The 27,883-nt window shown below is 40.8% G+C and overlaps 1 protein-coding gene across 1 annotated transcript; it reads left to right on the top strand.

Annotated features, from left to right (window-relative positions):
* ISX (intestine specific homeobox) lies at positions 1 to 25,649 on the top strand. The gene is made up of 5 exons (XM_042889942.1): positions 1 to 169; positions 6,621 to 6,863; positions 19,724 to 19,875; positions 24,634 to 24,750; positions 25,422 to 25,649. The coding sequence occupies exons 1-5, from the start codon at positions 1 to 3 to the stop codon at positions 25,647 to 25,649; spliced, it is 909 nt and encodes a 302-aa protein (XP_042745876.1).
* The last annotated feature ends 2,234 nt before the right edge of the window (positions 25,650 to 27,883 follow it).

Here is a 27,883-nt window from a genome sequence, read left to right as displayed (position 1 = left end):
ATGATGGACCCCTGTGAATGTGCCAGCCAGAGGAAGCCCAGCCTGTCCTTTTCCATTGAGGAGATCTTAAAGAAACCTTCTGCCAGCACCACCAGCAATGAAACCAGGAGCAGGAATAACTATGCTGGGAGATCTCCAGCTCTAAAAGCAGAATCACCATGGGCCTTTGGTAAGTACAAGTTCACATAATGAAAAATAATCTTTTGTTTCGTTTTGTTTAACCCCTAAAACTACCTGATTTGGATTAGATAGAATTTTTATTCTTAAATTCTTCAGGAATTTGGGATTTCCATAGTCAGGCACAAATCATTCATTACATTACAGGAATTATCTTTAAAAATTAATTTCCTTCTAACCTCACAGCAGACTGGGCTCTGCTGTCAGTCTTTGAAGGGATTTTGTACGACCCAGTATCAGTGGAGAAATGGGTATGCAGCTTGAACAGTCATTGCAGGTAGCTCTTTTCAGTAATAGTGAGGTGACCTTATTGAAAACAAATAGAACATCCTGTACATTTCCCTTTAAAAGCAATGTTTCTAATATTAATTTAAAAAAAAAAATTGCTTTTTTTTTGTCACAAGGAAAGGCAGATTGAAACTCGGGAAGCTGCCCTAAAACTGCTGCAACTTAATGAAGATGATTGAGCTTCATTTATATGAAAAGCTGACTGTGGTCTGAAGTGATAGTCAAATCTCATATTGGTATCATTTTCTGATAAATCTGATCACTCATCCTCAGGCAGGAGAAATGGGTAAGGGTATTGGTAGCTAAGGAGTTTTAGAACTCAATCACTGGAACAAGAAAAGAAAAATCATCTGCGTTTAATCATTTTTGCTTATTGTCAAGATGCTAGGCCTTTTCATGTATTAAATAAAACCAACCAGTAGATAACTAGCATGACTTCGACCATAGAAAAGCAGCAGTGCATTTGCCTTTTTGACTTCAGTTTCCTCAGTTAAGTTAATTCGGCCATGAGTGAACTTTTACCTCTTCTGAAACTGTCTTCTTTTTTTCCTTAACAAAGATCAATGACCAGCACTTTCTGGATTTAGTATTTATTATTCTTTTTTAGTCTACACTTTCCACGAGACAGGGGTGTTTTTTTATGTGCAGGCATCTTCACTTAACTGAAAAAATCATCAGGAGTTTTGATGGAGGATTTTCATTCACTTTTTGCTTAACTGCTTTCAACAAAGCTTAATGATACAGCTTTATTTTTGTAACACAAAGAAATTCCTCATGGATCACTACCCCATTTCCCTGAACACTGGGTGAACTAGTAGTAAGAAAGTCTTTTTCTAAAGACCTGATGGTTCAAGTAACCATTGCTTATTCACATAGTTTCAGCTTTTTTTATGTCCAAGTGGAATTCTGATCTGGATGGGAAAGAAAACAAGATCTAAATCAGGAAGGGAGCTACAGAAAAGTGAGCACCAGATCCAGTCTGTATTTTAAATATGGTCCTGAAACACAGAGATTTCTAATTTGCAGGAGTGGACAAGGGCATAGCTATGTTGGTGCAAGCATAAAAGGACCAACATGACAAAGGAGAGCAGGAGCCAGGTTGCCTAGCTGGGGAAAATGCTGCTGTGGGCATTGTGGGAGTGGGATTTTGTGAGTTGAAAGCCCTTTCCAAAAGGCCCATGGCCATCACTTTGTGCTGTTGAATCCAAAGTGAGACAAACAACATCACGGAAAACGGGCATGCTGTTCATAGCGTGAATGATAAAACTGCATTTAAACAACAAGAGACTCCTCTCTGGAAACAAAAAAAGAATATTGTAGACAGGATCTATTATACTAAGTCTGCTTCATGATCAGTGAGCTGAAGATGACCAGCCGTGTTTTGCAGTGCATCTCAGCTAAGTGAGCCACTCCAAGCTCAAGAACTGACAAAACTGTATGCAGAACATGGCAGGTTCTGGGAATTGCATTACTGTACAGGCAGTAGAGTCTGATCCCAAACTGCTCCACCTGAGAGTACAGTCACTTTTCCACTTTGAAAGTGATGCAGGCATAACAGCATGGCTTTGCCTTTGACTTCACATCATCATCCAGCCAGGGTCTAGCTTATCAAGAGAATACAGTGACCCTTCTATTTTCTGCTAGAAAGTAAGGCTGAATTAATTTACTCAAGGCAATGTAAAATGTTAACTAATGAAAGAGGCATGTATGCATGAATATTCACCTGCCTGTCTCTAAAACTGAGAAAACATAGGAAAGCTGTACAGAAATTCCAAAATTTCGTTCTACGCTGTTTTTACAATTGATCAAAGAACTTAAAAAATAGAATGAAAATGAAGATTTTCACTGTTGATTTCTTACTAACACCAAAGAGATACCTAAGCTTATTACTCTTTACTTTCCCAGAAGAATTGCCAATTTTTGCAGTTAGGATTTATTTCAAAACTGTAACACCGTATGCTGTACATCTTGGGGTAATTGCTGTGCTTCATCAAAGCCATCCAACTTCATGCCGTTTAACAATGGCACTAAACAAATTATGTAAATATTTAGCCATATATAATTTGGCCAAGATCAGGGAAATGACATGAGGTAGGGAACTTGTTGGAAATTCCATGATAGGATACAAATCCTGCTGCTCTCTCAGAACAGCTCAGCAGCAAAGAAGGAAGTACTAAGGTCAGGGCTGAGTCATATCTTACTGTAGATTTCCCACCTCCCATATGTTATGTATCTGAGCCAAGCTATGATTTATAAGAGTCAGAAATGGCTCAGACACATACCCATATCTCCCATGAAGTAGATACCCAGGCTAGAAACAATTGTCCAGCCAGTCTGCTGATGCAGGCAGTCTGGAGACCAAGGTCACATTGGTCCTAAATTCTAAATCTAGGCTTCAAGCATTGAGAAGATGGTGGAACCAGAAGATTCAGAATGTCAGAAGTGAGGGACATAGCCATAGCTTACCCTGGAGTCCTTTTCCAAGGCAACTCAGGGCACAGGACTAGACGTAAGAAGTTAGTTCTAACTTAAGTTGTTATATGATAAAAAGAATGCAATGTACAGTGACAGCAACTCAGCTGATCACATCTAAGAAGATTTCTGTGATTGATTCCTAAAGTTCACAGATTTTTGTAAAGGTATCTTCAGTGTGATTTGGAAAAAGGGATGTAGTCTTCCAACAAGCCTGTTTGCAGTATTAGGCATTTGTGTGATTACTACACAGACATGACTACAAGATATCCCGGAACTGCCGTTGTTGACCTGAAGTCTACTAAAGGTTTTGAATTTTTGAGAGACTCATAAAAAAAGGAATGGTGAACAAGAAGACGTTTTAGTATTCAGCCTGTTTCTCCCCTCTAATTTTTTTCACACTGCCTGGGAAGAGTAACCATGGCCTTTGCAAGGGACACAAATAAACAGCAAGCACCGGTCTCCTTCCTAATGTCAAATCTTTCATTTTAATCAGGGTGGACTAACAGGTGTGTTTTAGAAAAAGGGCCGGTCTGCTAAACGAGTCACTCATCTGTTAAATGAATTGGCCCCTCTTCTGAAATCCCTGGGAACTTGATTTTAATGTGCTTGAAAGTACATCTGAAATAATTGTTCATTACTCCCCCTTACTGTCTTTCTGTCAGTGACGTTCCACCAACAGGAGGTCTTTTGTCAAGGCAAGGAGAGTTTGGGATAAGTACACTACACCTGGGAAATTAATAGTAAAAGCAGTAATAGATACGGTAATTATGTTATTTTGTCAGCATTATGCCCTGTTGTGTTAAGGATATGCAAATTAATATGAATTCAACTGCCGCTTCACACAGAAGTGTCAATATGGTGAATATTTACTTCACCCATAGCAACACTCCACCCAGGTTTGTTGCGAAAGAGCAAACAGAAGATGAAGGCATATAACTGAATAGATACCATCTGGCCAATATCAACAGTTCACCCCACCTTTCACAAGAAAAACTCATCTACCTAAAAAAAGATATAGAAGCAAGAGAAAAGCAGCACACAAAAAAAGCTGCTCGCAGTTCTCAGTGACGATTGGTCCCTATTCACCACCTTAGTAGGACCCTAAAATGCTTGAGATCTTCAACAGATCAGTTTCTGTCTAGCAATTACACAAAGAGGCTTAGATAGGACTTATAGCATTGGAAATAACCTCCTGCTTCCAAAAACAAATCTTATGTGCTTGCCTGAAATTTTCCATCCTTTCCTACACAGTTGAAAGTCAAACCAAAAAGGTCGTTTTGGGCCATGAGTCAAAGCCAATGAATACGCATTGAAAAATACTGGCTGACCTTAAGAGCTACCACTTGCTAGAGCCCTTGCTTGTTCAGTTGAGGAAGTACCACAGAAAGTTGCAATAGGAAGAGTAGGACTAGATTCTGGGACTCTTAACTCTCAGATCTGTGCCTGAAACTCGTTGTCATCCACTTTCAGTCTTCTGCTCCAGAAAGTTCCCTTCATTTTTCCAGCCTCTCCATGAGGTTTATACCACTATAATTTGCTTTTCTGATCTCAAAAAAAACAGATATTCCCACTCCTTTCTACCATTTCATGCAGATACATCTGCTTAGGACAGTCTCCCATTCCCTCCTTGGTTTCTCCTTGTCTATCTATAATTGTTCTGTATGTCTTCATATGTAAGTTACGTCCATCACTAGGGTATGTGACTATCACTGGGGAATACTCTGAGCAGGAAAAGTTGTGTACGGAAGATAAAGACTTGGGAAAAAAAAGAATTGTTATTTGGAAAATGCCAGTGTCATTCTTAGGAAGGCTTAATGGCTGTCTCTGAAAGCACCTTGCTCAGGGACCTTGGATTCTTCATTACTGTAGGATGAAAGTGCTGTCAGTTTTGTAACATTTTCATCTTCACAGCATCCCATCTGGCAACAGAGTGCAACTAGTCCTTAATTTAGTGATGGAGGATTGAAATAGAAATCTAAGAATATACACTAACACTGACATCATCAAAGTTTTTTGAGCAAATTACCTAATCCCAGACCTATACCAGTGTCCATTTCCAGATCTATTCTTCTCCCTTATCCCATGAATGTCGCTCAAAACTCCATCTGATTTCTACCCAGAAAACTCAAAGTGATTTGATCCTAAATGACTTAAAGGAGTCGCATTTTGCACGATATGCCTCAAAAACAGACATGGACCTCATACCACATTTTTAAGGTCAGCATGGCTGGATGTACGCAGTTGTGCTTCCCTGGAATTTCCCTGGAGATCTGAGATAGTTCGAAAAGATAATATCTAAATAATCATTCATCACTGAAAATAAGTCTTGGCTAATTTCCAGAGCTCCTGTGACTGTATTTTCTTCATGTCAGTGCCATCCCTCTGTACAATTCCTCTTGTGTAGGTTTTTACTGAGGGCAGAATTGGTCACTTCATCTCCAGATGTCATAATTATCATTGCTTCAAGGCTGGTTAGAAAAAGACCTTGCTATTTGTTCAGAAAATAAAGCTTTGACAACTCTACAAGTTAGATGATTTGCCAGAGCTATATCCTGAACCAGAAATGAAACAGGTATAAAAAGCTGAGTTTCTGCCAGAACAACCTATTTGGGCCTGCACCTACTGCTGTTTGAATATGAGAGGGGAAATTGGAATGACTCAGTGTGCTACAACTCCCAGAGCCTAGATGTGAGTGACTGCTCAATCCACTATTATGCTAATATTTTAATGTTCTTTGGTGTTAATAACTGACAGATCTGTGCAGAACGTTACCTTTGGTCCAGAGTTAACCATGGAATCTAAATTTCACAAAGTTTACTGAGTTTATGCATAGCCTCTTACTCTGCCCTTACAAACAAAGAAGTCCAGACAAGGGGGAAAATAAGATCAAAATCTAGGTTTGCCCATTAAAATAGCAGAAACTCAATTATCTTGTCTCCAGAGAGTCAAGCCTGAGCCTTGAGATCAGCCTTAACTTCTACTGAATGTTTGTAATGCACTATGCACCAGTGTCATGTCACAAAGGTAGATGGGAAATGTTGACTCAGCCTGGGCAAAGGCTACCATTAGAATGAGGTGGTACCTAAATCTGAGCAGCAAGCTGGTTAGAGGTACAGAAAAGGACAAAAGGTCCTAAACCATGAAAGACACTGGCCTGTAGCCTGCTATATGGCCCATCTTCCTATACAGTAGATATACCTACAGGTATTAAAGAAACAATCCGAGATTTAAAAGCATTTGGCATCCAGAAAATTCTACGGCAACCTTGCTGACAGATTTCTAGAGCAGCTCCACATTTACTGCATTCCTGCGTTCTTCAGATAAGGCAGCTGGTGACTTGGTTCCTGGCATAGAGAATGATCTTTCTTGATCATTTGGCTGTGTCTCCTTATTGTTACACTCATATTTTGAAGATCTTTCGCAGGGATCATCCAAAGTGTTAAGGTGGAAGAAATCAGGGAAAAGATTAGATTCTAGGGGATGAATTTACCAGAATCACGCCCCTGTCAACCCGATCCTAACAATGATGTAAAACATAGAGTAAGTTCATTTTAGGTATGATCTAGTTGGAATGGTAAGGTATTTAGACCAGACCCATGTTTCTTTCTTTCACCCATACAGGGAAGTGCACCTAATTATGTTTGCTTTCTCAAAGCTTTGTTGTACTGTGTCCTTCACAGATTTCAGCAGCAGGAGTCAATTAGAGAATGACTTCCCTTCAGATAAAATGCTTCTCCCTGCCGTGTGTGCTACCCCCATGGCCAGAGCAAAGAAAGTGCAGGCAGCTCACTGCAGGAGAGCTACTGAGAGCCCAGCTTCCTTCCTGGGTGAGGACACAGGACATGAACACCTGGAAGGCAAAAGAAAACATGAGGAAGAGGAAGACCAACTGTGTGATTTCCCAGTGGACCATCCTCTTCATGGTGAGTGTCTCCAGACCAAAACTTTTTCCTAAAGTACTCAGAATGATAGCTGTTATCTCACATGTCAATACATAACAACAGACATCACAAATATTTCTACTCTAAGCTCCTGCCTGAGTCACAGGTGTGATTCATCAGTACAATTTAGGGGTTGACCTGATAGAAAAAACATCTAAGGAGAAGGACCTGGGTTTGTTGGTGGGTAACAGATAGGCCACAAGCCAGCGTTGTATCTTTGTGTCCTAGAAGGCCAGTGGTATATTAAGGTGCATTACAAAGAGCATGGCCAGTGTTCAAGGGAGGTGATCCTCCCCCTCTACTCTGCCCTGCTGAGGCCACATCTGGAGTGCTGTGTCCAGTTCTGGGCTCCTTAGTTCAAGAAAGACAGGGAACATCTAGAGAGAGCCCAGTGGAGAGTCATCAAGATGATGGGGGTCTGGAGCACCTCCCTTATGAGGAAAGCTCTGGGACTGTTTGGTCTTGGAAGAGAAGACTGAGGAGGGATATAATCACTGTTTATAAATATCTAATATGTGGGAGTCAAGTTGATGGGGCCAGACTCATATCAGTGGTATGCAGTGAACAAGTGTCAATGAGTGCACTGGAACACAACAAGTTCCATACAGGCAAGAACATACTTACTTTGAGGGTGACAGAGCACTGGAACAGGCTGCCCAGGCATTTTGTGGAATCTTCTTCTCTGGGGATATTCAAGACCTGACTGGATATTTTCCTATGTGACCTACTGTAGGAAACCTGCTTTAGCAGGGAGTTGGACTTGATCTCTAGAGGTCCCTTTCAACCCCTATGATTCTCTGTGATTCTGTGTGTGACTCTTCAGTCTAACTAACAAAAACTTAGAGGCTTACCCTCTGAGCTAAGCTGTAGCTCAGGTTTGTCAATCCTATCAGTTTTAATGATAGGAACTCCTTTGGGGGTTTATTGCTCTCCTACTTTGAGTGGCAATCTACAGAGTTAGCAGGAAGTGGATATTGCACAACATGACAAGCAAGGCTGCCGAACATGCCGAATCAGCCTGATGCACTGCACACACCCTGGACCCATAGCACAGATGGTGAACAGGTCAGCAGCACACACACAAGCAAACAAGCCATGTGCAATAGCTCGGGCATGTAGGATGTGACAAGTGCTACTTTAAGTTTGTTGAGTTTCTGGAAAGGTTAATGTGGACAATAATACTACACTTCAGAAAACAGCCTCTTAGTAGCAGTAGCAAGATCTTTCTTTCCCACTTGGTTTGTCTTGTGAGAAACTGCTGTCACCTCCTCTTTCTCTACGAGACAGTCTGTCTTAATGCAGAGAGAAGCGCTGTAAGATAGGTGAATATTTTAGCTGACTTTCTTCTTGTAAGTTGCAGACAGTCAATGACATGAAGGCAAAATCCCGTGTTGCATCCTCAAGGAGGGGTCAGGGAAGTGCGTCTTGGGCATACAGAGCTGCCTATGAGTGTTGAAAAGGAGAGTACTTTGAGCAGGAGGGAGTCCCCAGCCATAGGGAAGGCACTTTCCCAGGGTGGCAGAGAAGGTAGGCAGTGTCCCAGATCAGCATTTAGCTTCACTGACTGGCACAGTGGTCGGTACCCACCTGATAAGCAAAGTGGGAATAAAGCATGTAATTACCTGTATAAAACCGAGCTGGGTTGAGCTGACCCTTTCAATGACAACTTGTATTTTAAAGGCATTTTAAACAAAATCCCTCTGTTCCGTGGAGGCAGTGGGGTTTTGAAACCAAGCAGAGCTTTAATGATGTGCCATTTTCTAGGCTACTGGTTCCCGCAGTTGCTGAGTCTTTGATAGAAACTGGCTGAAGGAGAGGGAGGAACCAGAAGCACCGGATTGGCATTTTCCCCACAGTGCACAAACAATGATGTTTCGAATCCTGTTCACACACTGTGTCATTCTTAACAGAGAGTTGTAGGCCTGGGTTTAAAATCCTTTCCAGCATCATAAGTTCCAGTCTCCATCCTCCACTCTCTGCTGATGGAAAAGAGCTGGCAGCTCCTTTTCTCCAGCCTCTGCTACAGCTGGAGTCTCCTTTTCTAGCTGTGGTCAGCAGCAGTGCCTCCAGGAGAGGTAGGCTTGCATCATCCGCAGCAGCAGTCCTTACAGCTACAGCTAATAGCACACAAACTTCTCTTACCATGTCTATTGACTATGTGTTCCAGGTGTGCTTTTGGCACAGTAGCTATAGGCTGGTTACACAGAATCTGAAAGCACTCATAGAATCATAGAATCATTAAGGGTGGAAAAGATCTTTAATATCACCTAGTCCAACCATCAACCCATCCCCACCATGCCTACCATCCATGTCCTTCAGTGCCACATCCACACAGCTCTGGAATACCTCCAGGGATTATGACTCCACCTTCTCCCTGGGCAGCCTGTGCCACTGCAGCACCACTCTTTTGGAGAAGAAATTTTCTGTAATACCCAACCAGAGCCTCACCTGGAGCAGCCTGAGTCCATTTCCTCTTGTTCTATCACTGTTACCTGGGAGAAGAGACCAACTCCCACCTCACCCCAGCCTCTTTTCAGGCCTTTGTAGTGAACGATGAGGTCTCCCCTGAGCCTCCTCTATACTGAACAAACCCAGTTCCCTCAGCCATTCCCCGTCAGACTTGTGCTCCAGACCCCTCACAGCTCCATTGCTATTCTCTGGACACACTCCAGTGCCTCCATGTCTTTCTTGAAGTGAGGGGCCCAAAACTGAACACTGCACTTGAAGTGTGGCCTCGTGAGTGCCAAGTACAGAGCCCATTAAGACATCTTGGTGGTGTCGAAGAACAACATCAACCTCACCAGCAGGAGAGGCTGCTGACATGGAGGACAAGTCTCTCGCCCCTCTATCTATATAAAATATCTACACAGTTTGTGAGAAAATACACATGGCTCTGACTGAGCAGACACATTTGTGCAGATGTCAGGGAGCAGAATCAAGCGTGCAATAAAATCACTTCAGAGGAGGGAGAGATGGGTTTTCTTTGGTGCTTCTGCAGGTAGGAGGAAAAGATGAGGAGGAGACTATGACAATATACAATTCATGAGCAGATGCTTAGAGATAGCAGGAGCACTCCAACAGTGACCCGTGAGTTTGGATTTGGAGTATATTTCCAAGCAAGTCTGTAACATTGCAATGTTCCTAAAAACTTACTTTTCCCACAAGATGGCTTCTGCAACTAAATGGGTTAGAAACACAGTGTCATTTAAACCCAATAGATTTATGCTCTTATCACAAAGTACTTCTCGCACTTTGAACTCAGAGGCTGTTGTAAGCAAAAAAAAAAAAAAAAAAAAAGAAGAAGAAGAGCCCTCATATGTTAGAGATATGCATGCAGTGCCATTTAATTTTGCTGAGCCCCTATTTGAATTTGGAAGATTTCATTCAGCACTTGAATGCTTTCACCTGTGGCAAACTACATGAAAAACTCAGCAGAACCTTTTCAGAAAACCCAGATCTCAGAACCAGCACTGGCACAACCCAATTTAGGAAAAGACCAGACTGAGAGAGGCTTTACTTTGGAGCTGTGGTTATAGATGGCTGTAATTTTGCCATCTGCAGCCACCATCACTGCTGTTGAACTTAGGAACAAGCAGAGCAAATTCTTGCAGCCATCAGTCAGCATTATAGCACCAAAACCATTTCAACACCCAAGTTAAATACTGAGCACCCATTTTCTTTTTAGTTCCTCCTCTCTGCCCTGTGTGAGACACTTATGACTTAACATTTCACCTATAGCTCCTGCTGCAGGGTCCCATCTTGGTTCAGGTTCTTGCGGGCAATTCTTCTGCAGTGCATTTCACTCAGGCTGAGTCTGGCTATATATATTTGTGTTTGTGTGTCTCCTGTAACTTTTCACAACCAAATGTGGTGGGTGAGTGTTCCCAGAAATGCAATTATTTCATAAGTTGTTAAGCATGGGTAATGATTCCAATGCTGTGCTCCAGCCAGGGAACAGTCAGTGCCTCAGAGACAGATAATAGCATCACCTTAATACGCTGGCAAGTGCCCAGTCTTCTGGGACTTCTTCTCTGGGCAATAGTTCAAGCAAAGGTAGATTAGGCTTCCACAAATGGAGCTGGTTCCTAATTTCAGCAGGAACTGGGGAGTTCAGGGCATGGAACAACTAGACTGTGTTATTTTGTGCAGCTTACATCACTGTTTTTCACTGTAGAGGATCCTGCCACAGTGAGTAAAAGTCATTCAAGTATTTCTATAGCAGAAACCCTCTGCCCATTGATGATTGAGAACTCAAAGATATTTTTATTACTTTTACAGATTAATTTTAATGATAATATATTTGATCCCAAAGCATATTGGAGGCAATTATCATAAAGCCAATGGAAAATATGGGGATTATCCCTGACCTTACTGGGAAAAAATTCCAGCATGAGCCATGTCCCTTCTGCATTTATGCCAGTGGCAGGCATCTTTAGCTTGGTGTTTATGTTTTCTCTGAAACCATAAATTCATTTGTTCTGTTCATTTGCAGATGATATGGTCAAATCCATGTACTTCTGTAAATGGCATGGTTTATCACTCACAGAACAGTCCTTTCCCCAACATGCTGACTTATCTTAATGCATTTATAAAACTCCCCAAAGACACTGAAGCACTGTATAATCACAATTCCAGATAAATATCTGCTGCCCAGAATATGCCAACAGGACTGAGAAAAAGGGCAGAAGCATCCCATTGTCCTGAACAACTAAAGAAAGCAATTTGAAATGAAAAGGAAAAGCAGAAGAAAAAAATAAATGCCTCTATATATAATTTTGCTGCCACTGGCTATCTTACCAGGCTTCTGTTTGTCAGTGTGAATAGTCCCTGCTGTTCTGTGTCTCTAAGGGATGGAATTCTTATATGCATTGAGAAACACTGAAGACTATCATAATCTCTACTTGCATTGTTTTTTGGGGGTTTTGTTTTGCTTTGGTTTTTTCAGTTAAGGCAAACATTTGTATTCAATGCTTTCTTCCAGCAGCTCCTTCTTTTCTGGGAATTTCAGATCCAAAGGGCACATTACACAGGAGATAGAGGTTAATTTGTTCCTGCAAGTCAAATCTATGTAACGTGACCACTTGTAAAGTTAATGGCACATCTTGATAAATTTACTACAAAGGTCTTACAAGTACTTATTGGCTTCTCCCAAATTGTCTGAGAGCTTTTCTTTACACCTGTAGGATCTGATGCCTTTAATTACTGTTCTTTAATATTGATGGCAAGCCTTTTACCTACTGTATGAGCAAATGCTTGATGCTGAAATTAGAAACAGCAAACACTGTACTAAAATAATGATGGAAATATTCTTTCTTGGAGGGAGCACAGACGCTGAGGTAGGGTTGTAAACAAGTGTGCCTGATTGATGTCTCGAGGTTTGCATAGATACAAGTAATCACAAAGAGCAGAAATAAAGCAGAAAACAGGCTGTTGGTGCAAGCTGCCATAAGCTTGTTTTTCTCCATGGGACAGCTGGGCTCTGACAAAGGTCCATGACCAGAGAATATGGGGAGAACAGTGGGAAACCTGTATGCAACAGTGAGAACCGTTGCTTTATTACTGTGCCAAACTTAACCATCATCTCTTCGCTGGTGGATGGGATGGGTTAAAATTGGAAGGGACTCAGGCTGATGGCGAGTAGCATCCTCAAAAACAAACTGTCCATGTGCATGATTTGATGTGTGTCATTTGAGAGCAGCATTGGTGGATTGGTGGTAGGTGGACAGTTGGACTAGATGATCTTAGAGGTCTTTTCCAGCTTTAACGAGTCTGTTGTTCTATCTCCTTGCCAACTCCTCTGAAAATCAGACTGAGAAAATCCTGCAGCCACTGCTGGCCTAGCATTCTTAGCATTCCTGTTTGCACTGCCCACAGCCTGCACCTCTCTGCATTTCAGCCTTGCTGTCAGGTGATTAAGCACTGCATCGTGCAGTAGAGTGAGCACAGCTCTTTGTCAGGGAATTGCAGACCGAACAGGGGGAAGTCAAGCTTTTAAATGCTCCAGTCCTGCTGCTATACCTCGAATTCTGCCACGCCTCAGTGGCCAGCAGCGGGGTGCTAAATGCTACATGTCACTGACAGGAGGCTCTATCCAGAGCGCAGTGTATGCATACAATTAGGATCAGTCTCACTGGCTGTGCCAGTCCATCTTTAAAGTGGCTACAAAACCACTTTAATAAAGATTAGCCAAAGTGCCACATTCCCACCTATGTAATACAGCACAAGCTTTTTTTAAAGCCTTGAAACACCTCTTCAGCTAGGAGAAGGACTGCCATGGGCACGTCTCAATACTCAGACAAGCATGTTTTTTTTGTCCTGATGCCATCAGCATGCTGTAGTTACTGTTTTTTAGAGTTACAATTGCTTTGCTGTTGGCTTGACCACCATGAATGGAATGTCACCACAGGAGGACGGTGCTCAAAAAAGTTACTGGAAGGAACAAGCTGGGATGCTCAAATATCTGTAATTGATTAAACTAAAAAGAAGAGAGAGCATTCTTCTTTCAAAGAGGTTGAAGGGGAAAAACAGAACTCAACAAGATATAATGAAGCTCTTTGTCAAGGCTCCTGAGTTTCTTTTTGAGAAACAAGTGATACAGACATTTTTGTTACACAGAGAAAAACATATTTCTGAGGATATGAAGCTGAAGTCACAGCTTGCATATGCAACTGCTTTCTCTGGTCTTGTAAAGCAGCAACAAAATCTTTGAAGCTGGAAGGTGTGATGTGGAGGTCTGTCCAGAAATGACAGAGGATTGCAGCGAGATAAACTGATCCCACCAGTTTTCACCTACCTAGATTACATACTTCAAAACACAGGTGTGTTGGCACTGACTGGTAGCCCTTCTTTGGGATTTTTGTTCCTTATCTCTCCAGCAAATGCCCCAAGTAATGAGGTCAAGTAGGCTTGATACAGTCTTAGCCTGCTAACAGGCTAAATGCAAAAGGGAGTTGCAACTGCACCATTGCAGAGGTTTTCCCAGGTAACATTTGTTTAGCTGGTTCAGGTATGCAGGTGAGGCACAGCAACATAAACTGTAGCCTATTTGTCTGCTATAAACCACAGTCCAGAATGGATTTGTCAAAGTATAGTGCTGGTACAGATGCACAGCTTTTACTTAGCAAACTTAGGTACAAGCGCTAATCTTCAGTATTTATTGCTCATACCCTTAATACCTTGCAGCTGTGTTACAGCTGGTGGTGAAAATAAGCCATTATATACTAAGCTAAGCTACAGTGATGTAAACAGGCAATTGAAAATTAAACTCCTTCAGCTATGAGCAGTATAAAGCCTTAAATTGCCTTGCTTTTTAGGAAAGGAGTGATAGGGGTGGATATTTGATGACCAAATTTCACAATGACCCGTGGAAACCAAGTTGTTCAACCCCAACTTTAAGCAGGACCAGCTTAGGTCACATTGCACAGGCCTTTGTCAAGTCAGGTTTGGAATATCTCTAAGGATAGAAACTTCAGACCCCCTCCAGGATTATATCCCCAGATCACACTACCTCATGGTGAAAATATTTTTTCAGTTACCTAATCAAAATTTTCCTTGCTGCAGTTTATACCAATTGATCTTATCCTTTAACAGCATGCCTTTAAGAAAAATCAGTATTTCAACAAAGCTCAGTGTTTCAACTTTCTCTAAGTCTGACCTAGTAATAAAGCCAGATCTGCAGAGGACAAACGTGCATGTTACTGAATTTAAAGAAGCTACAGTGTTTTATCAGCATGGAGCATCTGGCCCTTCCAATGTCAACAGTAAGGCAATGTATAGACAGCTGTATTTGTAAGCATCTGCAAATGCTGACATATCTAGCTGCCTGGTTTTTTCAGGCTTGGTTTCAGCAGTCAGCTAACCTGTAAATGACTTTCACAGAGCATAAAAGCACACTTGAATATCCCAGATTTTACATAGAAAATAGCTCAGGAAACTCAGACAAAGTCTTATTTCCCCAGAGACTCTAAAGCCATGTTTGCAAAGCCAATGTTAGACTTCCAACACTTTCTAGTCTTATATCTTCCACCCACATTCTTTATTAGATAGTAATTCTGAATGCTGTTGTTTGCTATGGGATCTCTAAGCCAAGGTCCCAAGGCAAAGAGAAGTATCAAAACTACAGTCATAGAAAGTTTCATCTTGCAAGGGAAAATGTTAACATACAAGCCCAGTTTTTTTTATATTTTTCATGGATTTTTTTTGTTCTTTTTTTGTTTTTGTTTTTTGTTTTTTAATCAGAAATAGAATGACTGATTACTTATAAAAAAAATATGCACTGTCTATTGGCAAAAGCCCTGATTAGTTCACAGGAGTCTCTATTGTTAGCAATTTAATTTCATTTCCACTTGAAATCAAAGCCTGTCCTTCAGTCTCTACTGTCCTAATACTTGACCTCCTGTTATTTTATTTTGTTTAATCTGATGAGAGCAAACTTTGAAAAATCAGGTTTCAGTAGAAGTGGCACTTCTGAGCACTGTGTAGATCTTTCCTTCACATAACAGTCTTGTCTGAAAAACAGTTCAACATGCCTTTTCAAGAAGGAAAAATGTGGAAAAGATGAGAGACAGGGTGTTTCTTTTGCCTATCACCAAGCTACTGGGTCATTTTCATGCAGAAAAAAAAAAAAAAATGCTGATTGGAGACACTCCAAACTCATGAATCTATTCTCTTTTAAACTGTACTGACTAGACCTGAACACATCTTAGCTGTCAGTAGGATGGACAACCTGGCAGATCCATTCCCTGTCCCCTCTGTAGCACAATTTAAAATATTGAATGGTTCAAGGCAATCTGTCAGGCTTTCAGGTAATGTAAGATGTTCAATTCGCACAAAGTTTCTTCTCACATACACATCACCTATGCACATCCTTTGTCTTCTTATTCTCATATTCTCTGTAGGGCAGACTTTGCAGCTCCTTCTAGATCCATGATCTTTACTACTGAGTCTTCCATATCCCATCCCTGTAGAAATAGTATTGTTTTGCTTGTTACAGATGATTTTCTGCGTCAGCCTAGGTTGATTAATCCAATAAACTCTGCACCAGCTGGACTGCCAGCACCCAGAAATTCTTAAGCTGATAGCCCAGGACAGATATCCACATCACCATCTTTGTCTACAATGTTACAAACATATTGTCTATGGAGAATCCTACAGCTGGCAAGGTCTGATAATGTAAAACATTCTTTTCTATCTCAAGTAATACTCTCTGGTCTGGGGACTAAAATCTTGCCTTCATTTTTTATTTCACCTGTTTACAGATAAGGACTACTGATTGCTGTTTATATGGTGCCCACTGTGATGGGATCAGATCCAGATGGCCTTTGACAATCACTTAATTCTTATCATGGGCCACTTCAGCCATTCTGATTCCATAGAGACTGGTCAACATATGAGACAGAAGGGTTTAAATAATTATTTGCTGTATTCTGATGGAATACTTAAAAAAAGAACAGAAAAGAAAATTAAAAAAAGAAATTTTTTCTCATTTGAGATCTTAGATTTTGAAATGTAGAAAGTTTCTCTGTGTAGTTATCAAATTATATTGTAGTTCAGTGAAAGAAGACTTTAAAAAAAAAAAAAAAAAGAACTAAAAACACATGGGTCTTTTTCTTTGCTAGTTCTGTCTGAGAAGTAGTTGCATTTGTTTGATTCTCCTGAAGGCTTTCTGTTTGCTACAAGTTACATAGACTGACATGGCATACAAAGCCTGGCAGGACATGAACTCTGCTAGTATTCCATAAGTTTATGTGCAGTTGGGACCATACGAAAAAGGAGGTGGTTACATTTCAGCTTGGATCACTTGCTCCCCCATGTTGGAGGTAGACTGCAGCTTCGCCCAGGTATGGAGAACAATCCCTCACTCTAGCAAAAGGCAGGAGCTCAGATCAGTTTTCAGTGAGACATGGAGGACATTGCAGGAAGGCCTCAAATTTCTAAGACCATTACAGAGTCAGGGCAAAAATCTCTTGTTTTCTAGACCCACTATGTGAATTGCCCTGTGCTATAGAAATATAAGTACTGTATATTGTAAAGAGAAAAATGTAGCAGAGAGATTCATTACTGTATGACAGAACATAACGTACTTGACAAAATATCACCTTGGTACTCAATCTTACCTGTCTGCTGTATCTCCCAGCAATATATGGAAGATGATCCCCACAGAGAGGTGTGAGGTGAAAATCTTTCACACAAGAGACACTGTGGATTAATTTAGTATTATCTTATCCCCAAGGACATAATGTCTTGAAATTCATATTCTCAGTACTGATAGTTTATATTGCCCTTTTTAATTCATACGGCACTAAATCCTCCTTTTCTCACAGCCACCTTTTGGGAAGGTTCAAGTTAATGCAACTTTGTAATCAGAGCTTCTAGAAGAGGATGCCCACTGCAATCTTCAGCATATACACAAAAAAATACTTCTCCTTTCAAATCTTTTCCCTGGTGGTGTCAGCAAGATTCAATTTGAATGACGTTTTTCCCTTGGGGCTGAGGCTAGGTCTGCTGTCTAATGAGCAGTACTTTGATAGGCCAGTGAAAAATCTAATGATATGGATTTAACTCTGTTGGACATGAGCACTATTAGGTTGTTTCTGAGATGTGGGAGTGTTGACAGTGTTTATGATAAATGACTCTCCTCAGTTATTCTTGTATGAATGCTCTTCTTATCCAAGTATCTGAAACATTTTAAAAAGAGGAAATACTCACAATGGATCGTATTTACTTATGAGTTCCCAAATATTGCATCCTAGGCATCTTCCTATCAAATCAATGGGCAAAATTTTGTATTCTTTATATTCTGTGTCAACAGAGTCACAACGAAATTTCCATGACAGAATGGAAAATGTCATATTCTGGTTGGGGTAGAGTTAGATTTATATTGTCTGAGGTGTTTAGTTACCTTTTTCACTGATTTAGCCCCAATGAGGAATAGTTTACGCTAATGCTGAAGAGGAAAAGACTGTGTTTCTTGTTGAGGGAGCTAGCTAACTGTCTGTGGGTAACTGTTTCCAGTAAGAAATGCAAGCATCTAGTTACATTGTATGCATTGGTAGTTGTCATCAGACCATGGATAGCCAAAAGCAATTATTCAAAAAGGGGGTTCCCTTCAGCAACATCCTGTCATTGCCAATTACTTCAGGTTGTTGAGTAGCAAGTTCATTATAGGCACTATCAGATTTCAATTTTTATCCTTCTATCAAGCTGCAGTTTTACAAGGTCAGAAGAAGAAAATAACTATGACTCTCAACACTTGGGGCATGGCTTTTTGCACTGTTTATTCAGTGTCAGCTGGAACATTCTCCATTGGTGCATCAGAGAGGATTCCAGATGTAGGATGAGGCTGAACTTCATGTTCTGCATGTCAGTTGTTTTACAGCTTACTTTTGTTCTCCATGCAAGACATCAATCCTTCAGCATCATTTAAGACCAATCCAGTCTTTATTCTAACTTTCACCAAGTGGCATACATAGTTCATGATCTAAATAAAATACCCTTGTGTGGGAGGGCATTTTTAAAATACTGTAGAAATGCTGAGGGGAAAGCCTATTTATGAGGTCACACTGGAGCAGTTTAAAAACTCATTTAAATATGTAATTTCTCAGCAGATTTGATCTAGTATGTGACAGGTTTCTGAAGCTGGCTATTCTAATGTTCTTGTTCTTCAACCATGAATCACTCCAACACTGGCTGTAGTGTAAAGTGGCTTGAACTGGTGTGGCATCGGCAAAGAATGTTATGGGGCAAGAAATTGCTGGGGATGTCCGGTGACAAGGTGACATGGGAAAGAAGTTACTAGTGCTCTGGGGTGAAGGGAAGATGGAGATGTTGGTTGTAAGGTAACTGTCATTAGGTCCAACAGTTCTTTTCTGCTTACAAAGGTTACAGTAATCTAAAAACCGATTGACTCAATCTCACAGTCAGTCCCTATCCACAGTAACTCAGAGACAACTTTTAAGGCAAGAATGAACATCTTCATGCAAGCAGAGCGAAAGAGCATAAGGAAGCAAGGCATAGTGCAGACTTTGCAGTGGAACTTTGCAAAGACTTAGACAAATATCCTAGAGAAATAGTCTGAGAACAACAAGGGCCTTGGTGCAGGGAGAGGAAGCAGGCCAGGCCTGACACAGTTTATCTATGGTCAAAGATTTCCATATTCATTCATTATTCCCTCACTGCCTAACAAGATTTATGGCCTCCCAAGTGGGGAGAAATTCATTTTAAGTCCAAGGAAAATAGAGACTTCTATTTTATTTAACAAATTGCTGCAGATGACCTTGAATATTCTCTCTTCTGAGGGTGCTACACCTCAGAGCTTGGGGAAATCATAGTAACACCAGAATAAGATGGGCATGAAAAACTTAAAAGCTGAAAGAAAAATGGTGAGAACAACGCCAAGACAAAATGGAGGATCTACTTATTCATTGTCTTTACGGTAAGGATTTGCTCACAAATAGTTAATAAAGGATTACAAATTAGCAACAAATGCTGCATGCATGTGACAGATGAGCAACAAAGATCAAAGGTTCATTGCAGAGATAATGTGGTTAAAATGCATAAGGTTTTATGTTTAAAATATATGCATTTCTGCAGCTGTTGACAGGCAGTGAATCAGAGGAATTAGCACTGCATGTGGACACTGTTGATTTTCTTCTTGAAAGCTAGAGTCCACATTCAGTGTTGAGTTAGGAGACAAACATCTAATGTATGTACATCTCTAGAAGGTGTTGGAGATGCCATCCCAGCTGCACAGCAATTTGCAGAAATTTCTGTATCTCTGAATCTTGTTGTGGTTCTGTGGCCATTTCCTATGAAATTCAATATACCTTTCCTTCTTTGCACAGTTGAGAGGAAAGGGAAACGGAGAATCCGGACAACATTCACAGCTGAGCAGCTTCAGGAACTTGAGAAGATTTTCCAAGTGACTCACTACCCAGATGTCCATATTCGCAATCAGTTGGCAGCAAAGATTAACCTACCAGAAGCCAGAGTTCAGGTACATTCTGTCTCCAAAGGGCTAAACTCATTGCACCAATTCTTTACTCAGGATATGTTCTAAATACTTCATGCCTGAGTGACAGCACTAATGAAAAATGTGATCTCTCTGTTGCTTTACATGAGAGGCCAGTATCATTATTCTCCTTTTACAAATAGGGTAAAAAGCATTTGTCACCCAGTTGGGATTAACCAAATGGGATTAATCAAAGGGTTAATAGGTGCTCTGAGTATATTAAATGCATAGCAAATAGGAGTTACAGATGGTTATAAGCAACCTGTTGGACTCTGTAGCAACAGAACTACCATTTACGAAAAAAATATATTGATTATTTATCAACCTTTTATAAGCAATGTAATTCATTGTAATTCACATTGTCCCTCTTCTACAGGTTTTCAAAAATAACTGCCCAAATGGAAGTGCTTTCTTAATGTTTTGTAATTTGATATCACAGACTATAAGTGCCCTGGATATAATTTCAGTGCAGGGAAACTGATCTAGCTTCCCCCAGATGTAATGTCATCCTGATGACAGAGCTCAACACTGACCCCATATGACTGCTGTATGTGAAATATGCTGCACTGAAATATACATATCGCTGGATTTTGGAAATTGGTGTTCTGTTTAGAATGATTGCGATGATTTTTACAGTTTCTTTACTTGTCATAATTCTGAAGTCATCAGTGTATTTCTATGTACATATCCCACTCTAACAATCAAAGTTCACCATAGTACAATTTATTGACTGTGACATGCCTGGGACTATGGACTAACTGTGATGATACTGCTTCAGAGTTAGGTGACAGGGAACATTGGAACAGCACAGCTGCAGTGTGCCCACTAGAAATGCCTGTGCACACATGGCATGTTTCCAATGGCATGAAGCATGAGCTGGGCTACTAGTCAGTGTTCCTGAAAATCAAATCACATGAAAGAACAGAACCGTCTTCCATGTAAAAGAAAAGTAATTTATAGTCAGTGGAGAAAAAGAAAGAAGGAAATAAACTGAATTATCATGGCAAACATCAACCCGAGATGTAGAAGAAAGAAGAAAAAGCCCATCTGAATTCCAGCAAATTCCCTGTGCAGACAGGGGATCTGACATGGAAGTTCTGCATTTATCCCTTTCTTGACTGATAAAAATTTGCCACGGGACTAAAAACTAGCGGTGACTTAAGTACAAGATTATTTTAATTTTGATAGTATTTGTTATGTATAAACAAAAAAGTGCATAAAATTCACGTATGTTTTTTGTGCTTTGAAATGATAGCTTTGACAAGGCTAAAATAAGCTATAAATCAAATCACCTTGGAGAATTTAACAAAAAAAAAAAAAAAAAGTGAGAAATCACTGCAGTAACCATATGAAACATTTCATAACCATGTGAGAAGCCAATCGAGAAACAAATCTGTGATTCTTGCAGAACAATTTAAGTGGACAAATGGAAAAACAACCTTGTATTTGTGCCTATTTGCAACACAAACAAAAGGTGGCCAAGAGGGCCAACAGCATCCTGGCCTGCATTAGAAATAGTGCAGCCAGCAGGAGCAGGGAGGTAATCATCCCCCCACTCAGCTCTGGTGAGGCTGCACCTCAACTATTGTGTTCAGTTTTGGGCCCCTCACTACAAGAAAGACATTGAGGCCCTGGAACATGTTCAGAGAAGGGCAACAAAACTGGTGAGGGGTCTGGAGCACAAGTTTTATGAGGAGCAATTTAGGGAACTGGGATTATTTAGTCTGGAGAAGAGGAGGCTCAGAGGAGACCTCACTGCACTCTACAACTTCCTGAAGGGAGGTTGTGATGAAAAAGGGTTTGACCTCTTCTCCCAGGCAAAAAACAGGAACCGAGGAAATGGCCGCAAGTTGTACCAGAGGAGGTTTAGATTAGACCTCTAAAAAGGAAAAAACTTTTTCTCTCAGATATGTCAGGCACTGGAATGGCTGCCCAGGGAGGTGGTGGAGTCACCGTCCCTGGCAGTGTTCAAGAGGCGTCTGGATGAGGAGCTACAAGATATGGGTTAGTGGCTTGTGGTAGCAGTGGTAATGGGAGGATGGTTGGACTAGATGATCTTGTAGGTCCTTTCCAAACTTGTGATTCTGTGATTCTATGATTCTATGAAAGAGGCTAGATGGGTAAACATTAGAAACAGGAAGTTATAAAAATAAATAAGCAGTGCAAAATGATACAGGCCAAATCTGTAGTCAAAAAAGTAAAGGATCATCAGAAACTCAATAAAAATACATTTAGAGCAAAAAAAAATTTTTTTTAAAGAGGAAGTGAACAATTATATTGATCTTGTACTCAGTAGACTGTCAAGGATAATGCAGAACTGGCAGATCTCTGTCCTTGGAAATATGTCAGATAAGGTGGTGGTGTCACATGATGGTTATGAACACTTTCCATCAGGGCAATGTTGAATAGCGGCTGCAGTCTGACATTTTTAAATCCAGAATCTGTGTGACTTGCTTCTAGTAGCTCTTAAAAAGCTGCTTGAGAAATATCTTGGGTCATCAGTTTGATATCCAGTCAGTCCAGGAGCCCAGGAGATATTTCAGGGACCTGGAAGAGAGTTAATATTATGTCAGTGCTTAAAAGTGTAGACAGAATGACCAGATAATGATTGGCCTGTGAGACAAACATTGACTTTGGAAAAACAATGTTAAAGCTGATATGAGCCTCTGTTAATGATGAATTAAAATAAGAGTGATATATCTAACGCTTTTCATCATTGGCTTATGGAAAACAATGTCATCAAACTTATCTCTTTTTTATTAAATTATATATTTGATTGATAGAGTTAATAACATTGAGGGCATGTGACTGCAAGGACCTTGCCTTGGTCTTACGATGCTCTTGGATTAAGATCAAGATGCCATGTGGTAGTACACAAGAAGCTGAATGTGCAGCAGGCGTCCAATTGCGAACGAGGACATTTCAAAGGAGGTCTCTCATAGAAACCATTTACTGACACAAAGGTCAATTTGTACTACCTAATCTGTAAAATCTTTAATAATCGAGTTATGAAATAGTAAGAAGATAGGGGACTAGTAAATAAGGAAAAAGTTGATTCTTTAGTACAACGTGTTCTGTCTCATTAGTCATGGATCTGCAAGAGAGTAATATGGGGACGAGCACAGAGTAACAGATGGAAGTCATTCCTGCAACATGGGGCACACCACCCTCTCTCCGCACTCTGTTTTAGCCCTTGTTTCCTCAAATATCCCGCTGATCAACCTCCCTCATCCTGCTCCTAGTTAATGCTACTGCTGAGAGGACAAATGAGTCCTCTGTGAAGTCTCAGGCAAGATTAAGGAAGCAGCAGACCCTGGCTTTAGCACCAGCGCGATTTTCACAAGCACACATGAGAATGCTGTGCTTTGTCTCTGTGCCAGTTCAGAAGCACTGGAAAATTGAGGGTTAATAGTAAGCAGAGAAAGAGTAGTATCAGTAGGTTGATGTCTGTGGTGGATGAAACTTGGAGGAATAGGTTTAAATCCCAATGAAGGAAAGTCAAGGTGCACACTGAGAAATAATTTTAGGGGTAGGGGTGTTAGAGAGCCAGTTGGGCAAAATGGTGTTGGTTTGCGTTCTAAACACAGCTGTACCAATATTAAATAATAATAAAAAATCCCTCAAGTGAGTGCTTTATCCAATGTGCAGACTTTGGAAAGAACACTTAAAAGGTTGAATTTTTGGCTTCAGTACACCCCGTACCCTCAATCATTTATCAGTGATAAAGAGGAATTCATTTCATGGTACTGTTTCACCATATAACTCCTGCCTGGTCAAAAGGGAATGGAGCAGTTCATACAGACTAAGCAGTTCTCAAACACATGCAAACCCAGATAAACAAGGCTGTCCTTTCAGTAACCTCAGATAGTGCTAACTATCAGCAATATAGCACAGGTCTTCTGGCATTCGCATTACTTCCTGGGCAAGAGATGCTGGAATAATTGAGCTGTTCATTATCGGATTTAAAATGCATATATATTTACAACCAACAGCATCTGGTTTTGATCCCTAACACCTTGTGTTCACTTGAAGCGCTTGACAAGTAAGAAATGCTTACATTCAAACAACAAGTTACTAAGCCAGCTGGTCCAACAATGGAAATGGAATTTGACTTACACAGCATTGCAACAAGATCTTCTACTACTGTGGCTACACAACTAATACTTCTGTGCCTCATCTAGAAGCCAGACAGTTCAAAGCAGCTGACAGATGAAAGAAACTGCCTTGAGAAAACTGGTTGCTCATCATCATGGGCAAAAGATATGGCAGATAACATATTGAGAGTGCTGAGTGATTCAATAGGTGGCATCTTCTTGAATCTTTTGCTTGGGATCCTTAAATGAATTCCAAAATATTACAAGCCAAATACAGGCTAGTATTATTATACAAGTAAATTACATACAAGTATTATTATACAAGTAAATACCCTGCTACTATATCTCTACTGATAACACAGTCTTTATTGCTTTATATATTTATATATTATAATATTTATTTTTAGAAGATGTGATTCTGTGAGAGAAAAGTGGCTGTTCCAATTATGCAGAGATTCCATATGCTATGCAAAGTGCAAGAGGTGCTGTGTCAAACCCAATGTTTTTCTTTAGGTTCAGCCTCTATTGATGCTGAGCTAGAGGTCAAGGTTCTCTGAACCTCACTTAATGAATAAGAAAATTAGTTGAATGTGAGCAATTTCTTCTATAACAGCTACTCATTTCTATGTCCTTTCTTGCCTGTATCCAGATCTGGTTCCAGAACCAGCGAGCCAAGTGGAGGAAACATGAAAAATTTGGCAACTTTGGTGGCCTTCAGCATCTGACAGAAGTTGATTTCATTCCAGCTCCCAAGTCAGATATTACAGTGAGTACTGGTGGCTATATATAAAGCCAGAGAGAGGAGACAGGTATCCTTCATCAGGTCATTTTGTCACATGGGACTATCTGAGAGAGAGAGAATCAGAAAGTACAAAAAATGGTGACATGATCCAGATAAATCCCAACAATGAATATATTTTTTTTAGCAATAAGTATTATCCCTAAACCTGTTCCATAAATACGCTGTGAGGTCTGTCTCGTAGGGTGGTCCTACCCTATTTTACTACTAAATTTTTTACATTGATTTACATTCCCTGTAAATCATACTTTCAGTCAAGACATCTTTACCACAGCAGGCAATGCCTGAACAGGAAGGAACAGGACATTTCCAACCACAAAGCTGTGTTTCTTTAGCTGGTATCCCTTCACAATGTCCAGCCTTGTTAGGTTGATCTGTGCTTTTTGCCCTCAACCGTTGCCATTTTTAGGACCAGACTAGGCTGGCACACAGACCCCAGTAGTGTTTCCATAGCTATAACAAAGGATATTTTGCCTTGATCCCTGAGTGACAGCACTTCACTGGGTTTTAGGGAGCCTATTCTTCTATTATTTTTTTTTTTTCTTAATTACTGAGCAGGGAAACAAGGATGACTGAAAATTGTATCTAAGTAAAAGTCAGTATTGATTTACCTAAGACTTCATTTTTACTCTTGAAAGGCTCCTAGCTTGATGCCGAGGAAGCTTGCAGCTACCATCCCTTCCATAGGATACTACTCACCACTACAAGGGCAGCTGACAACTACTTGGCTCCCCAGCACACTCTCCTACATCCCCCACCACTTGGAGCTGCTGCCCTTACCAAAACCATACTTGTTCTTCAACGTCCTCCCTGCCTACAGTGCACCACACTCCCACAAGATAGAACAGAGCAGTATCTCTACATAGACAAGGATGTGGAGGAGCAGGGGACTTGGGGAGCATGCCTTTATCATCCATGACAGTTTGTAGGAGGCAGGTGCTCTCCTCAAGCAAATGTGCTGAGATGATAAATGGCATGAAGTCAGCTTCATGAGTACCAACACAAGAAGCTGCAGTCTAGTGAACACTGACAAGAGCCACCATGGACTGGGGAAGGAGATCCGTGTTGATCAGAGGAGCAGCATGTTCTGCAGAAACCAAGCTGTTCAACCAAGAGCATCTCCCTGGAGGGACAGCGCATCGAACTGAATGGTCCTGCAAAAGAACTTGACTTTTACCCAGCCCTGAGATAATACCACATGACTCAATTGCACCGATGCCTTGGAGAAGGAAATATACCTGCTATGAGGAGTATGTAGCCCCAAAGTCGGGCCAAACAGGATTTTCCTCCATAGTTGCTTTCCTTGGACATGCTGGTCTTTACTTGGGGAGGAGCAAAGAACATGTTTAGGTCAAAATATCAGACTTTCAAGATACTTCTGTTTTCCAAATCATTTGGGAGGGAAGGGAGTTGGTTTGGTTTAATGGATGTGTTTTTGACTTGAATAAAGGGACAGGAACATGATTTGAGCTTAAATACAACAGTCTGAGAGGGGCAGCAGGGCTGAGCTCTGGATTTGGTACTGTGAGTCTCTGGGGGCAAGAGAATTCTTCAGTTGGTTAATTAAAATGCTTATGAAGAAGCCTCTCAATTTTTGACCTGAATTAAGAAAGCTCTAAAACTCCATTAGAAACAATAACAAAGAGACGGCCTAACTGAGTTTAATCTACTAGACATAATAGGATGTTATGACCCCACAGTTTGGCTTAATTGTAGATCAATAATGAGATCGGCCTGCCCATTTACAAAATGTCCATATGCCCTATTATTTGCATAATAGTAATCTTTTTCCAACATATGGCTTTTTTCCTGCTTGTTGAGGGTCCAGTGCTCCTTCTGCTGATGTCTCCACTGACTCGTGGGAAACACTATCGGAAGCATTGTTTAAAGGGTTGCATCATTTTCTGTTTTGCAGCCACAACACACGTTGTACACCAATAGGGGAAACTGCTGAGCAAAGGCATTAAAATGTGGTCTCTCTCCCAGACATATGACTTGTTTAAGGCCAGTTTGGATGGGGCTCTGGGCAGCCTGATTTAACACTTGATCTAGTGCCTGGTAACCCTGCCCATGGCAGTGGGGTTTAAACTTGATGATCTCTGAGGTCCCTTCCAACCCAAGCCATTTTAAGATTCTATGATTCTATAACAGATTAGGGTTACAGACTCCCTGCATCCTGGAAGGCTGTTGCTCAACCTCGTGGATCAGGTCATGTTAACCTAAGGACAGCTCAGAAATGAGTGACAGGAGAGTCCCATCTAATCCTGGCCCATGACAAAAATGAAGCATTACTTATCATTACTTATCATAGATATTTAGAGGTTTTACTTCAAATGACAAGGCTATGCAACCTACTTCACAAATACTCTTTGCAATCCCTCACAAAACCCCTTATAACCTTCACAGTTCCTCTCCTATGCTTATGGCCCTGATTTCCATTTTCACACTGACTTGTCTCAATGAGCCAAGCCACCAATATCAGATAAATTAGCCCTCTTCAGCACAAGGAAGACAATCCTGTCAATGATATTTGCACACTGTAGACATCTCTGAGCCTTCAGACTGCCCTGGCTTAGTTCACCTAGCTATCTTGTGTCCTTAATCTTTCCATGCAAATCCTTCAGGGTCATAGGTATTGAGGGCAAGATTCTCAACTGGATCAAAAACAATTAGATGGATGACCAAGGTCCGAGAACCGACGTAAATTAGCACCAATCAAGAAGGTGGAGACTGGAACAAAGTCCAAAGAAGTTGGTGAATATGCATCAAGGAGAAGGGAATGGGGAGAGCAGAGAGTTGGCGGGATCAGGATCAGCTTTGTTCGCAGATCAGCTAATAGGGAGAGATGGCTCTGGAGGGGAAGAAGGCACAGCTGTGCAGGAGGAAATTTGAAAACCACATAGAAACTGGACTATGAGGCTGCCCAACTCCTATTTAGACTATTTAATGTGGAGAACTGGCTATATATGAGACTGAAATTGACATAACTGGGCAGAGCAAGGAGAAACATGCAGTGATTGCTCTTTTGATAAAAAGCTAATTTTGTTGCGCCTTTTCCTTTCCTTTCCTTTCCTTTCCTTTCCTTTCCTTTCCTTTCCTT

Source organism: Lagopus leucura, unplaced genomic scaffold (genome assembly GCF_019238085.1).
Source record: "Lagopus leucura isolate 7727_CA_CO unplaced genomic scaffold, USGS_WTPT01 Super-Scaffold_100159, whole genome shotgun sequence".
Classification (NCBI taxonomy): domain Eukaryota; kingdom Metazoa; phylum Chordata; class Aves; order Galliformes; family Phasianidae; genus Lagopus; species Lagopus leucura.
This window is presented reverse-complemented; position numbering and strand designations above follow the sequence as displayed.